Source organism: Pleurodeles waltl, chromosome 4_1 (assembly GCF_031143425.1).
Source record: "Pleurodeles waltl isolate 20211129_DDA chromosome 4_1, aPleWal1.hap1.20221129, whole genome shotgun sequence".
In the NCBI taxonomy this organism is placed as follows: Eukaryota; Metazoa; Chordata; class Amphibia; order Caudata; family Salamandridae; genus Pleurodeles; species Pleurodeles waltl.
In genome coordinates this window covers 990,662,262-990,676,600 of record NC_090442.1, presented here as the reverse complement: position 1 = coordinate 990,676,600, position 14,339 = coordinate 990,662,262, and the positions used below count along the sequence as shown (strand labels likewise).

The 14,339-nt window shown below is 33.4% G+C and overlaps 1 protein-coding gene across 50 annotated transcripts in view; it reads right to left on the bottom strand.

Moving 5' to 3' along the window:
- Positions 1-14,339, bottom strand: part of LOC138288307 (mucin-19) — a 1,675,551-nt gene that overhangs the window by 45,678 nt on the left and 1,615,534 nt on the right. For 47 of the 50 annotated variants that reach the window (XM_069229764.1, XM_069229784.1, XM_069229763.1 and 44 more), the window contains 4 exons: positions 10,730-10,786; positions 8,956-9,012; positions 4,912-4,968; positions 3,137-3,193 (listed from right to left, as the gene is read on the bottom strand). The exons of the other annotated variants lie outside the window; for them this stretch is intronic. In XM_069229764.1, the coding sequence (XP_069085865.1) occupies positions 3,137-3,193; positions 4,912-4,968; positions 8,956-9,012; positions 10,730-10,786 (228 nt within the window). The remainder of the gene's footprint in view (positions 1-3,136; positions 3,194-4,911; positions 4,969-8,955; positions 9,013-10,729; positions 10,787-14,339) is intronic. 50 annotated transcript variants of the gene reach the window in all.

Genomic DNA, 14,339 nt, shown 5'->3' with positions numbered 1-14,339 from the left:
TAGAGCATTAAAACAATAAATGATAGCTAAAACCAAACATAGTGAAAAAATAAATCTAGACTGAACACGTGAGACATTGCAAAAGAAGAACAGTAAAATGCCATAGGAATCATTGCAGAACAATCAAATTCATTTTTTATCTAGCTCAATATTTTGTTCTGCTGTCTTTTCTAAATTATGTATGCATGATAAAAACAAAGCTCAAAATGAAAAATATAATACACATGAGACATACATAAGTACACTTGCACATTAGCACAAGACCTTAATTCCAACATCTGTGTTTAGATAGATGCTTATCAAGCTACCAAAAACCTCAATGTGACATGTACAATAAACCAATCAAAGTTTCTGTGGATAAATCAATTCATCAAATCAAAAATGATGATAAAAGCAGCATAGTATGTTATAGAGAAATGCGCAGAGCTAAACATTTTGAAATTGTAAAGTTAAGGCACATTTCCAAGTGGTGAATGTACTTTTAGAACATTGTCTGCCTTGCTACCTTCCTATATGTTGCTTGGTGCCTACTTTTAGTGATGTCATAAACATAGGCACGTGCAAGTAATTGGACCAATCCAAAAGCAAAACCAATTTGACACCTGAGGGAATGAGACTACACAATGTGGTATAAAGGTAATCGTTTGTGCAATTTTTACCATTTGATGTTTGTAAAGAGAAGATAACTGAGAACATGTTGATTATATCTATAGTGTAGCCATTTAAATAAAGAAAAGTAATCTAGGGCAAAATCAGATTTCCCACAGGAAAAAAAAAAAATTCACACACATGGTACAAGTTCTAATACATTATGCCCATACTCCATAAAGAAATCAATTTACCGTTAGTGATAATAAAAACCCAAGTCATCCATCAATTGCAACTTGCTTTTGAAACACTCATGGCTATTTCAGGACTAATTTGTATTTGCTTACTTGTGCTTATGCTATACAACAATTAAACAAATGCATCCAGTATTAGTTGATTGTGTGGAATTCAGTGAGTCTAGTACAAACTTTATTTAGTAGATCAAAATATTTAATTTAATGAGGATATAACAAATAACAAAATACTTTCAAAGTTCAACCCTTTACATGAAGGAAAAGAGACTAATGCAAAATCAAGCACCTACTTTTAATTTTAGATAAAACTGTCCTGTGTGAAGAACTAAATGTCATGCCACAATATTCTAACCAATCCTTTCCTTCCCCTCAATGTAAGGATAGTTTTGCATTTTGGATAGTGAGTATATAATTTAGAACTAAAGACTACTTATGCTTAATCGTATAAAAAAATTCAATCTTTGGCAAAATCACTTCCAAGCTCTGCTAAGTGTCAAAATGTCTGGTAGAGACAATGTTTCAAAGTTATAGTTATGGCACAAAGCTCTAACTAATCACTACTCAACAACAGAAAGAGCATATTTGTTTGTTTTCTGACATGCATAGCTCTTGAAATAGATTATATTTGTTTCTCCTGTTCTTGTTATACCAAAAGCCACAGATACCCATACTTGTAGTATTAGTTGGGTATTTATAGACTTCATTGGTTCCAGTAGGAAGTTTAGTTGTTAACATCAATTTAAAGTATTACAAAAGAATGAATGCTAGTGGGATATTGAAAGTAATGAAAAAATAACATTACACTAAACAGGTGATATAGGTGACATTTCAAAAGAAGCTCACCGAAAGTAATAGGAATCATCACAAAGATTACAATTATTTCTTATTTATCCTAATGTTTTGATCTGCTGCCGTTTCCACGTTGTGCCTATAAGTTAAAAATAAAGCTACCATCAAAATGAAAAAATAAAATTTTATAATGAACAAGAAAGACAATCACGCCTGTGCACTGGCACAATTCCCTATTTTCAACAGCATTACCGTACTGTTAAGATATATGCTACCTGAGGCAGCAAACACTTGCCTGCGGCAAGCACAGTAAACCAACCACGGTGTCAGTGGATTAATCAATTCAACAGTTGAATTTTTTTTGGTCAAAATCTGCCTAAGATATTTCATGTAGGTAGAAATGTGGTGAAATGTCCAGATCTAAAAATGATGAAAATGCAATGTTACTGCACAATATTCTTGTAGCCAATGTATTTTAATTTCATGTGGTGCCGTGTTACCATACTACATGTTGCATGGTTGTCTACTTTTATTGGCACAATAAGCACAGACATGTAGAAGTGGACCCTTTCCAAAATCAAGACCAACTTGACATTGGTACATTGGTAGCAATGATATTGCAAAATGTGGCATGCAGTGAAGATGGTTTATTTTCATACTATTGTAACACGATGTTTGTAAAAACAAGATAAATAAGAAAATAACAATAATACTATTTCTAGTGCAGCCATTTAAATGAAGAAAGAAATCTGTGGAAAATCAGATTACTAAAATTCCTTTATCATAGAGCAAATACTCAAACATGAGAACATGCCCCAATAAATTATTTCCCTACTCCAAAAAGAAATCCATTTAATAATAGTGCTACTGAGATTCCAAAATCGTTCATTGATTGGAACTTGCTTTATACCAATCATGGCTATTTTAGGTGTAATATTGGCTTATTTCTGTCTATGCCAAATAATAATGAAACAAATGTATTCAGAATTTGTTTGACTAATTAGTATTCAGTGGGTCCAGTAGGAAGTTTATTTAGTAGATAAAAGTGTTGATTTGGCAAAGAACAAAACACTTTCAAAGTTCAATCCTTTAAATAAAGGTAAGGGCACCAGTGCAAAATTAAGTGGCTACATTTAAGTTTAGATTAAGCTCCAAGACTTAAATGTCATGTCATGATATTCTAATCAGTCATTTCCTTCCCCCAAAGTAAGGCCTGCTATTCTTTTCGCATAATTATTATGCAATTAAGAAATAAAGATTTTTCATAGCTTAATTGCATAAATGAAGGAGTGCATCATTTGGCAATATCCAGTTTAAACTCTGCCAACTGTCAAAATGTCTTTAGGAGGCAATGTTTGAAAGTTCCAGTTATGACATATAACACTCACTAATCAATAAGTTTCAACACCAAAAATAACAAATTGTTTTGTTTTCTGAGAGGCATGGCTATTGAAATAGATTGTTTTTATTTCTCCAGTTCTTGTGACACAGTAAGTCATACATACTTGCAGTACTAGTTGGGCCTGTATAGACTTCAGTGGTTCCAGTAGGAGGTTTAGTTGCTATATAAGAAAATGGATTAGAGTGAGAATAAGCAAAGAAAATGAAAACGTTCATAGTTTATACTCATTTTTATAAAGGGAAGAAGACATTGGCAACATCTCTCTTTCACTAGACATTTTTGTGGTACAAATAGAGCAACTTTTGAATTATAAGACAATGTTTTAACTAATGAATTCCTTTCTCCAAAACCCCAGGACAATTTCACAATTATAAGAATGTAACTTAATAAACTATTTTGAGGTGTTGTAATAAAAAAAGAATATAGTGATAAAATGCAGTTACTAGGCTCTTTGGAGGTCAATCATTGTAAAAACAGTTCCAATTCATAGTCATTACAAATGTTGTAAATAATCAAATTTAATAAATAAAGAAAGGGACATGCATGCATTGGTGCAAATAAGAAATCAAAATGTGTTATGACATTGTAGGTAATTTCTTGATGCACAGCTATGTTAACATATGTTGTTTGTTTCCTTGCTTTTATTAGTTCAATATATGATTGAAATAAAGATTTGAAATTAGTAAGGCCTCTATAAAATTCTGTGGATATATTAAGAAGTATAGCTGCTATATAGGCTTTAATTATGGGTAGGTGAAACTTGTGGAATTTCACTCCATGGAATTCCATGAAATTACAAAAAAACTCTGCGAGATTCCATGGAGTTATGCCAACAGGTGGAAATATGCATGTTGTGCTGCGATTTAGTGCCTCTAGTGCTTTCCATGCTGAATCAGCCCTAACCATACCACCCGGTGCACAAGAGCATGATGCCATTTTAGTTGATTTTGCTGCCACTCAAGCGGACAATCTACTTAAGAAGCAGCCCTCTGACCTCGACCACTTGTGACTCCTGTGTTAAAAATGTGGCCAGAAGTCTTTCTAGAGACTGAAAATTTCACTAGGGGATGCCAAATCTCATTCACGCTCACCAGCTTACATTTCTGAATCCTCTTGGGAGAAACAATTCTGCTACATTGGGATTTGCACAATTTGGCCAGAACTCTGTATTACAAAAGTAAGATGAGTCACCAAATTCTGCCAATTCTGCAAGGAGAGCACATCTTTCCACCTGGGTCTAGTTGTAATCAAACCATACATGAGAAGGAAATATTTCTCATAGTTTGGTCTTCTACATCAAGGAATTTCACGTGTAGTAAGATATAACTGCTTAATTAACTTTTAGCTCAAAATCTACTTTGCCCTCAATAAAGCAAGCTGATAGTCTTATAATAATGTTCTTCCTTTTCACCAACCTTATTCTTGAAAAAGACCAATTGTATTTTTCTGATAATGAGAACGTAACTAAGAGAGTAATATTTCATAATGTAATAATATAAGTAAAGCAATTCAATCTTTTGCAAAATAGGATTACTATCCTAGATTAGGTCCATTATCCTGAGACAGGAGTGTTGTAAATTCAGTTTTTTGACACAATGTTCCAATCAGTAAACTAAGTTTAGCAACGAAAATTACATTTTCAGATTTGTGCTAAAACACTCCAAAATAGAGCAAATTGTAGGACACTATTTTAAACCAACAATGTGTAATCTCATAATGACAAATGTCTAACTAGATAATTCAATTAAACAATAGTAGGAAATGTTTGTTTTCATAACTATCAGCAATGTTTCATAAATTGTAGTTAGTTAAATTGCTATTTGAACATATCCGATTTTTCCTCCGTTGTATTGATAGCATGATTAAAAAAATACATACTTGCAGTACTAACTAGGACTGGATAGACTTCCGAGGTTCCAGTTGGAGTTTTAATTGCTAGGTAGGAAGAAGAACTAAAGTGAAGACATTTTCAAGTTTACTCAGTTAAACAAAGAAAATAAGATACTGGCAAAATCCAGTGGATTATTCTGTTCAAAAAGATATTTCCTCTGCTGTAATTTGAATAAATCCTTACTTATGGCCCAATGTTCTAACTAGTTAATTCCCTTCACCAAAACCTGGCTGTGTTCAAATATATTACACAGGAAATGTAACAAAAAAATAACAATGAGCATGATTTGCTGGATGAGAAGCATATTTCAAGGTGTGAGAAGCTACTACCAACTGAAGAGGCTCAATGAGGCCAAAACTAGACTTGGGTTTCTTGTGTGTGTGCTCTGGTTCAAAGAGGACCTGGCTTGGCAGTGTGGGCTAGACTATCCCTAGCAGAACCAAGACTGATTAGCATATGGATAAGTCTAATTTGAATTGCCATGGTGGGCAAAACAATGATGAGTTGGAATGCTTTCCCAAGCCAGTGGTTATACTTATTTCAAGCGTTCCTCCCATTGTGCTTTTGATGTAATGCCCTAAGTGGCTAAGGGTATGCCAGAATGTCAGTCCCTTGCTCACTATGCCACTGAAACCAAACTATACCTAACTGAAGAGGCCCAATCAGGTCCTGAGTTGCTTGTGTTCTGGAGGACCTGTCTTGACAGTTCAGGCTGGACTGTTTCTACTGGAGCAGGATTAAGACTGATTTGCATATAGCTGTGTCAAATCTGTGGTGATGTGGTTGGCAAAAGACCGCTGGGTTGGAATACTACCATAAGTAACTGCCAGTAGTAGAAAGACATATTGAAAACATTTCTCCAATCCCAGTATGTATGTTTGATTTTAAAATGTAGAGCATTAAAACAATAAATGATAGCTAAAACCAAACATAGTGAAAAATAAATCTAGACTGAACACGTGAGACATTGCAAAAGAAGAACAGTAAAATGCCATAGGAATCATTGCAGAACAATCAAATTCATTTTTTATCTAGCTCAATATTTTGTTCTGCTGTCTTTTCTAAATTATGTATGCATGATAAAAACAAAGCTCAAAATGAAAAATATAATACACATGAGACATACATAAGTACACTTGCACATTAGCACAAGACCTTAATTCCAACATCTGTGTTTAGATAGATGCTTATCAAGCTACCAAAACCTCAATGTGACATGTACAATAAACCAATCAAAGTTTCTGTGGATAAATCAATTCATCAAATCAAAAATGATGATAAAAGCAGCATAGTATGTTATAGAGAAATGCGCAGAGCTAAACATTTTGAACTTGTACAGTTAAGGCACATATCCAAGTGGTGAATATACTTTTAGAACATTGTCTGCCTTGCTACCTTCCTATATATTGCTTGGTGCCTACTTTTAGTGATGTCATAAACACAGGCATGTGCAAGTAATTGGACCAATCCAAAAGCAAAACCAATTTGACACCTGAGGGAATGAGACTACACAATGTGGTATAAAGGTAATCGTTTATGCAATTTTTACCATTTGATGTTTGTAAAGAGAAGATAACTGAGAACATGATGATTATATCTATAGTGTAGCCATTTAAATAAAGAAAAGTAATCTAGGGCAACATCAGATTTCCACAGGAAAAAAATAAAAAATAAAAATAAAATAAATTCACACACATGGTACAAGTTCTAATACATTATGCCCTTACTCCATAAAGAAATCCATTTACCGTTAGTGATAATAAAATCCAAGTCATCCATGAATTGCAACTTGCTTTTGAAACACTCATGGCTATTTCAGGACTAATTTGTATTTGCTTACTTGTGCTTATGCTATACAACAATTAAACAAATGCATCCAATATTAGTTGATTGTGTGGAATTCAGTGAGTCTAGTACAAACTTTATTTAGTAGATCAAAATATTTAATTTAACGAGGATATAACAAATAACAAAATACTTTCAAAGTTCAACCCTTTACATGAAGGAAAAGAGACTAATGCAAAATCAAGCACCTACTTTTAATTTTAGATAAAACTGTCCTGTGTGAAGAACTAAATGTCATGCCACAATATTCTAACCAATCCTTTCCTTCCCCTCAATGTAAGGATAGTTTTGCATTTTGGATAGTGAGTATATAATTTAGAACTAAAGACTACTTATGCTTAATCGTATAAAAAAATGCAATCTTTGGCAAAATCACGTCCAAGCTCTGCTAAGTGTCAAAATCTCTGGTAGAGACAATGTTTCAAAGCTATAGTTATGGCACAAAGCTCTAACTAATCACTGCTCAACAACAGAAAGAGCATATTTGTTTGTTTTCTGACATGCATAGCTTTGAAATAGATTGTATTTGTTTCTCCTGTTCTTGTTATACCAAAAGCCACAGATACCCATACTTGTAGTATTAGTTGGGTATTTATAGACTTCACTGGTTCTAGTAGGAAGTTTAGTTGTTAACATCAATTTAAAGTATTACAAAAGAATGAATGCTAGTGGGATATTGAAAGTAATGAAAAAATAACATTACACTAAACAGGTGATATAGGTGACATTTCAAAAGAAGCTCACTGAAAGTAATAGGAATCGTCACAAAGATTACAATTATTTCTTATTTATCCTAATGTTTTGATCTGCTGCCGTTTCCACGTTGTGCCTATAAGTTAAAAATAAAGCTACTATCAAAATGAAAAAATAAAATGTTATAATGAACAAGAAAGACAACCATGCTTGTGCACTGGCACAATTCCCTATTTTCAACAGCATTACCGTACTGTTAAAATATATGCTACTTGAGGCAGCAAACACTTGCCTGTGGCAAGCACAGTAAACCAACCACAGTGTCAGTGGATTAATCAATTCAACAGTTGAATTTTTTTTGTCAAAATCTGCCTAAGATATTTCATGTAGTTAGAAATGTGGTGAAATGTCCAGATCTAAAAATGATGAAAATGCAATGTTACTGCACAATATTCTTGTAGCCAATGGATTTTAATTTCATGTGGGTCCGTGTTACCATACTACATGTTGCATGGTTGTCTACTTTTATTGGCAGAATAAGCACAGACATGTAGAAGAGGACCCTTTCCAAAATCAAGACCAACTTGTCATTGGTAGCAATGATATTGCAAAATGTGGCATGCATTGAAGATGGTTTACTTTCATACTATTGTAACACGATGTTTGTAAAAACAAGATAAATAAGAAAATAACAATAATACTATTTCTAGTGCAGCCATTTAAATGAAGAAAGAAATCTGTGGAAAATCAGATTACTAAAATTCCTTTATCATAGAGCAAATACTCAAACATGAGAACATGCCCCAATAAATTATTTCCCTACTCCAAAAAGAAATCCATTTAATAATAGTGCTACTGAGATTCCAAAATCGTTCATTGATTGGAACTTGCTTTATACCAATCATGGCTATTTTAGGTGTAATATTGGCTTATTTCTGTCTATGCCAAACAATAATGAAACAAATGTATTCAGAATTTGTTTGACTAATTAGTATTCAGTGGGTCCAGTAGGAAGTTTATTTAGTAGATAAAAGTGTTGATTTGGCAAAGAACAAAACACTTTCAAAGTTCAATCCTTTAAATAAAGGTAAGGGCACCAGTGCAAAATTAAGTGGCTACATTTAAGTTTAGATTAAGCTCCAAGACTTAAATGTCATGTCATGATATTCTAATCAGTCATTTCCTTCCCCCAAAGTAAGGCTTGCAATTTTTTTCGCATAATTATTATGCAATTAAGAAATAAAGATTTTTCATAGCTTAATTGCATAAATGAAGGAGTGCATCATTTGGCAATATCCAGTTTAAACTCTGCCAACTGTCAAAATGTCTTTAGGAGGCAATGTTTGAAAGTTCCAGTTATGACATATAACACTCACTAATCAATAAGTTTCAACACCAAAAATAACAAATTGTTTTGTTTTCTGAGAGGCATGGCTATTGAAATAGATTGTTTTTATTTCTCCAGTTCTTGTGACACAGTAAGTCATACATACTTGCAGTACTAGTTGGGCCTGTATAGACTTCAGTGGTTCCAGTAGGAGGTTTAGTTGCTATATAAGAAAATGGATTAGAGTGAGAATAAGCAAAGAAAATGAAAACGTTCATAGTTTATACTCATTTTTATAAAGGGAAGAAGACATTGGCAACATCTCTCTTTCACTAGACATTTTTGTGGTACAAATAGAGCAACTTTTGAATTATAAGACAATGTTTTAACTAATGAATTCCTTTCTCCAAAACCCAGGACAATTTCACAATTATAAGAATGTAACTTAATAAACTATTTTGAGGTGTTGTAATAAAAAAAGAATATAGTGATAAAATGCAGTTACTAGGCTCTTTGGAGGTCAATCATTGTAAAAACAGTTCCAATTCATAGTCATTACAAATGTTGTAAATAATCAAATTTAATAAATAAAGAAAGGGACATGCATGCATTGGTGCAAATAAGAAATCAAAATGTGTTATGACATTGTAGGTAATTTCTTGATGCACAGCTATGTTAACATATGTTGTTTGTTTCCTTGCTTTTATTAGTTCAATATATGATTGAAATAAAGATTTGAAATTAGTAAGGCCTCTATAAAATTCTGTGGATATATTAAGAAGTATAGCTGCTATATAGGCTTTAATTATGGGTGGGTGAAACTTGTGGAATTTCACTCCATGGAATTCCATGAAGTTACAAAAAAACTCTGCGAGATTCCATGGAGTTATGCCAACAGGTGGAAATATGCATGTTGTGCTGCGATTTAGTGCCTCTAGTGCTTTCCATGCTGAATCAGCCCTAACCATACCACCCGGTGCACAAGAGCATGATGCCATTTTAGTTGATTTTGCTGCCACTCAAGCGGACAATCTACTTAAGAAGCAGCCCTCTGACCTCGACCACTTGTGACTCCTGTGTTAAAAATGTGGCCAGAAGTCTTTCTAGAGACTGAAAATTTCACTAGGGGATGCCAAATCTCATTCACGCTCACCAGCTTACATTTCTGAATCCTCTTGGGAGAAACAATTCTGCTACATTGGGATTTGCACAATTTGGCCAGAACTCTGTATTACAAAAGTAAGATGAGTCACCAAATTCTGCCAATTCTGCAAGGAGAGCACATCTTTCCACCTGGGTCTAGTTGTAATCAAACCATACATGAGAAGGAAATATTTCTCATAGTTTGGTCTTCTACATCAAGGAATTTCACGTGTAGTAAGATATAACTGCTTAATTAACTTTTAGCTCAAAATCTACTTTGCCCTCAATAAAGCAAGCTGATAGTCTTATAATAATGTTCTTCCTTTTCACCAACCTTATTCTTGAAAAAGACCAATTGTATTTTTCTTATAATGAGAACGTAACTAAGAGAGTAATATTTCATAATGTAATAATATAAGTAAAGCAATTCAATCTTTTGCAAAATAGGATTACTATCCTAGATTAGGTCCATTATCCTGAGACAGGAGTGTTGTAAATTCAGTTTTATGACACAATGTTCCAATCAGTAAACTAAGTTTAGCAACAAAAATTACATTTTCAGATTTGTGCTAAAACACTCCAAAATAGAGCAAATTGTAGGACACTATTTTAAACCAACAATGTGTAATCTCATAATGACAAATGTCTAACTAGATAATTCAATTAAACAATAGTAGGAAATGTTTGCTTTCATAACTATCAGCAATGTTTCATAAATTGTAGTTAGTTAAATTGCTATTTGAACATATCCGATTTTTCCTCAGTTGTATTGATAGCATGATTAAAAAAATACATACTTGCAGTACTAACTAGGACTGGATAGACTTCAGAGGTTCCAGTTGGAGTTTTAATTGCTAGGTAGGAAGAAGAACTAAAGTGAGGACATTTTCAAGTTTACTCAGTTAAACAAAGAAAATAAGATGCTGGCAAAATCCAGTGGATTATTCTGTTCAAAAAGATATTTCCTCTGCTGTAATTTGAATAAATCCTTACTTATGGCCCAATGTTCTAACTAGTTAATTCCCTTCACCAAAACCTGGCTGTGTTCAAATATATTACACAGGAAATGTAACAAAAAAATAACAATGAGCATGATTTGCTGGATGAGAAGCATATTTCAAGGTGTGAGAAGCTACTACCAACTGAAGAGGCTCAATGAGGCCAAAACTAGACTTGGGTTTCTTGTGTGTGTGCTCTGGTTCAAAGAGGACCTGGCTTGGCAGTGTGGGCTAGACTATCCCTAGCAGAACCAAGACTGATTAGCATATGGATAAGTCTAATTTGAATTGCCATGGTGGGCAAAACAATGATGAGTTGGAATGCTTTCCCAAGCCAGTGGTTATACTTATTTCAAGCATTCCTCCCATTGTGCGTTTGATGTAATGCTCTAAGTGGCTAAGGGTATGCCAGAATGTCGGTCCCTTGCTCACTATGCCACTGAAACCAAACTATACCTAACTGAAGAGGCCCAATCAGGTCCTGAGTTGCTTGTGTTCTGGAGGACCTGTCTTGACAGTTCAGGCTGGACTGTTTCTACTGGAGCAGGATTAAGACTGATTTGCATATAGCTGTGTGAAATCTGTGGTGACGTGGTTGGCAAAAGACCGCTGGGTTGGAATACTACCCTAAGTAACTGCCAGTAGTAGAAAGACATATTGAAAACATTTCTCCAATCCCAGTATGTATGTTTGATTTTAAAATGTAGAGCATTAAAACAATAAATGATAGCTAAAACCAAAAATAGTGAAAAAATAAATCTAGACTGAACACGTGAGACATTGCAAAAGAAGAACAGTAAAAGGCCATAGGAATCATTGCAGAACAATCAAATTCATTTTTTATCTAGCCCAATATTTTGTTCTGCTGTCTTTTCTAAATTATGTATGCATGATAAAAACAAAGCTCAAAATGAAAAATATAATACACATGAGACATACATAAGTACACTTGCACATTAGCACAAGACCTTAATTCCAACATATGTGTTTAGATAGATGCTTATCAAGCTACCAAAAACCTCAAAGTGACATGTACAATAAACCAATCAAAGTTTCTGTGGATAAATCAATTCATCAAATCAAAAATGATGATAAAAGCAGCATAGTATGTTATAGAGAAATGCGCAGAGCTAAACATTTTGAACTTGTACAGTTAAGGCACATATCCAAGTGGTGAATATACTTTTAGAACATTGTCTGCCTTGCTACCTTCCTATATGTTGCTTGGTGCCTACTTTTAGTGATGTCATAAACACAGGCATGTTCAAGTAATTGGACCAATCCAAAAGCAAAACCAATTTGACACCTGAGGGAATGAGACTACACAATGTGGTATAAAGGTAATCGTTTATGCAATTTTTACCATTTGATGTTTGTAAAGAGAAGATAACTGAGAACATGATGATTATATCTATAGTGTAGCCATTTAAATAAAGAAAAGTAATCTAGGGCAACATCAGATTTCCCAGAGGAAAAAAATAAAAAATAAAAATAAAATAAATTCACACACATGGTACAAGTTCTAATACATTATGCCCATACTCCATAAAGAAATCCATTTACCGTTAGTGATAATAAAATCCCAAGTCATCCATGAATTGCAACTTGCTTTTGAAACACTCATGGCTATTTCAGGACTAATTTGTATTTGCTTACTTGTGCTTATGCTATACAACAATTAAACAAATGCATCCAATATTAGTTGATTGTGTGGAATTCAGTGAGTCTAGTACAAACTTTATTTAGTAGATCAAAATATTTAATTTAATGAGGATATAACAAATAACAAAATACTTTCAAAGTTCAACCCTTTACATGAAGGAAAAGAGACTAATGCAAAATCAAGCACCTACTTTTAATTTTAGATAAAACTGTCCTGTGTGAAGAACTAAATGTCATGCCACAATATTCTAACCAATCCTTTCCTTCCCCTCAATGTAAGGATAGTTTTGCATTTTGGATAGTGAGTATATAATTTAGAACTAAAGACTACTTATGCTTAATCGTATAAAAAAATGCAATCTTTGGCAAAATCACGTCCAAGCTCTGCTAAGTGTCAAAATGTCTGGTAGAGACAATGTTTCAAAGCTATAGTTATGGCACAAAGCTCTAACTAATCACTACTCAACAACAGAAAGAGCATATTTGTTTGTTTTCTGACATGCATAGCTTTTGAAATAGATTGTATTTGTTTCTCCTGTTCTTGTTATACCAAAAGCCACAGATACCCATACTTGTAGTATTAGTTGGGTATTTATAGACTTCACTGGTTCCAGTAGGAAGTTTAGTTGTTAACATCAATTTAAAGTATTACAAAAGAATGAATGCTAGTGGGATATTGAAAGTAATGAAAAAATAACATTACACTAAACAGGTGATATAGGTGACATTTCAAAAGAAGCTCACTGAAAGTAATAGGAATCATCACAAAGATTACAATTATTTCTTATTTATCCTAATGTTTTGATCTGCTGCCGTTTCCACGTTGTGCCTATAAGTTAAAAATAAAGCTACTATCAAAATGAAAAAATAAAATGTTATAATGAACAAGAAAGACAACCATGCTTGTGCACTGGCACCATTCCCTATTTTCAACAGCATTACCGTACTGTTCAAATATATGCTACTTGAGGCAGCAAACACTTGCCTGTGGCAAGCACAGTAAACCAACCACAGTGTCAGTGGATTAATAAATTCAACAGTTGAATTTTTTTTGTCAAAATCTGCCTAAGATATTTCATGTAGTTAGAAATGTGGTGAAATGTCCAGATCTAAAAATGATGAAAATGCAATGTTACTGCACAATATTCTTGTAGCCAATGGATTTTAATTTCATGTGGTGCCGTGTTACCATACTACATGTTGCATGGTTGTCTACTTTTATTGGCACAATAAGCACAGACATGTAGAAGTGGACCCTTTCCAAAATAAAGACCAACTTGACATTGGTAGCAATGATATTGCAAAATGTGGCATGCATTGAAGATGGTTTACTTTCATACTATTGTAACACGATGTTTGTAAAAACAAGATAAATAAGAAAATAACAATAATACTATTTCTAGTGCAGCCATTTAAATGAGGAAAGAAATCTGTGGAAAATCAGATTACTAAAATTCCTTTATCATAGAGCAAATACTCAAACATGAGAACATGCCCCAGTAAATTATTTCCCTACTCCAAAAAGAAATCCATTTAATAATAGTGCTACTGAGATTCCAAAATCGTTCATTGATTGGAACTTGCTTTATACCAATCATGGCTATTTTAGGTGTAATATTGGCTTATTTCTGTCTATGCCAAACAATAATGAAACAAATGTATTCAGAATTAGTTTGACTAATTAGTATTCAGTGGGTCCAGTAGGAAGTTTATTTAGTAGATAAAAGTGTTGATTTGGCAAAGAACA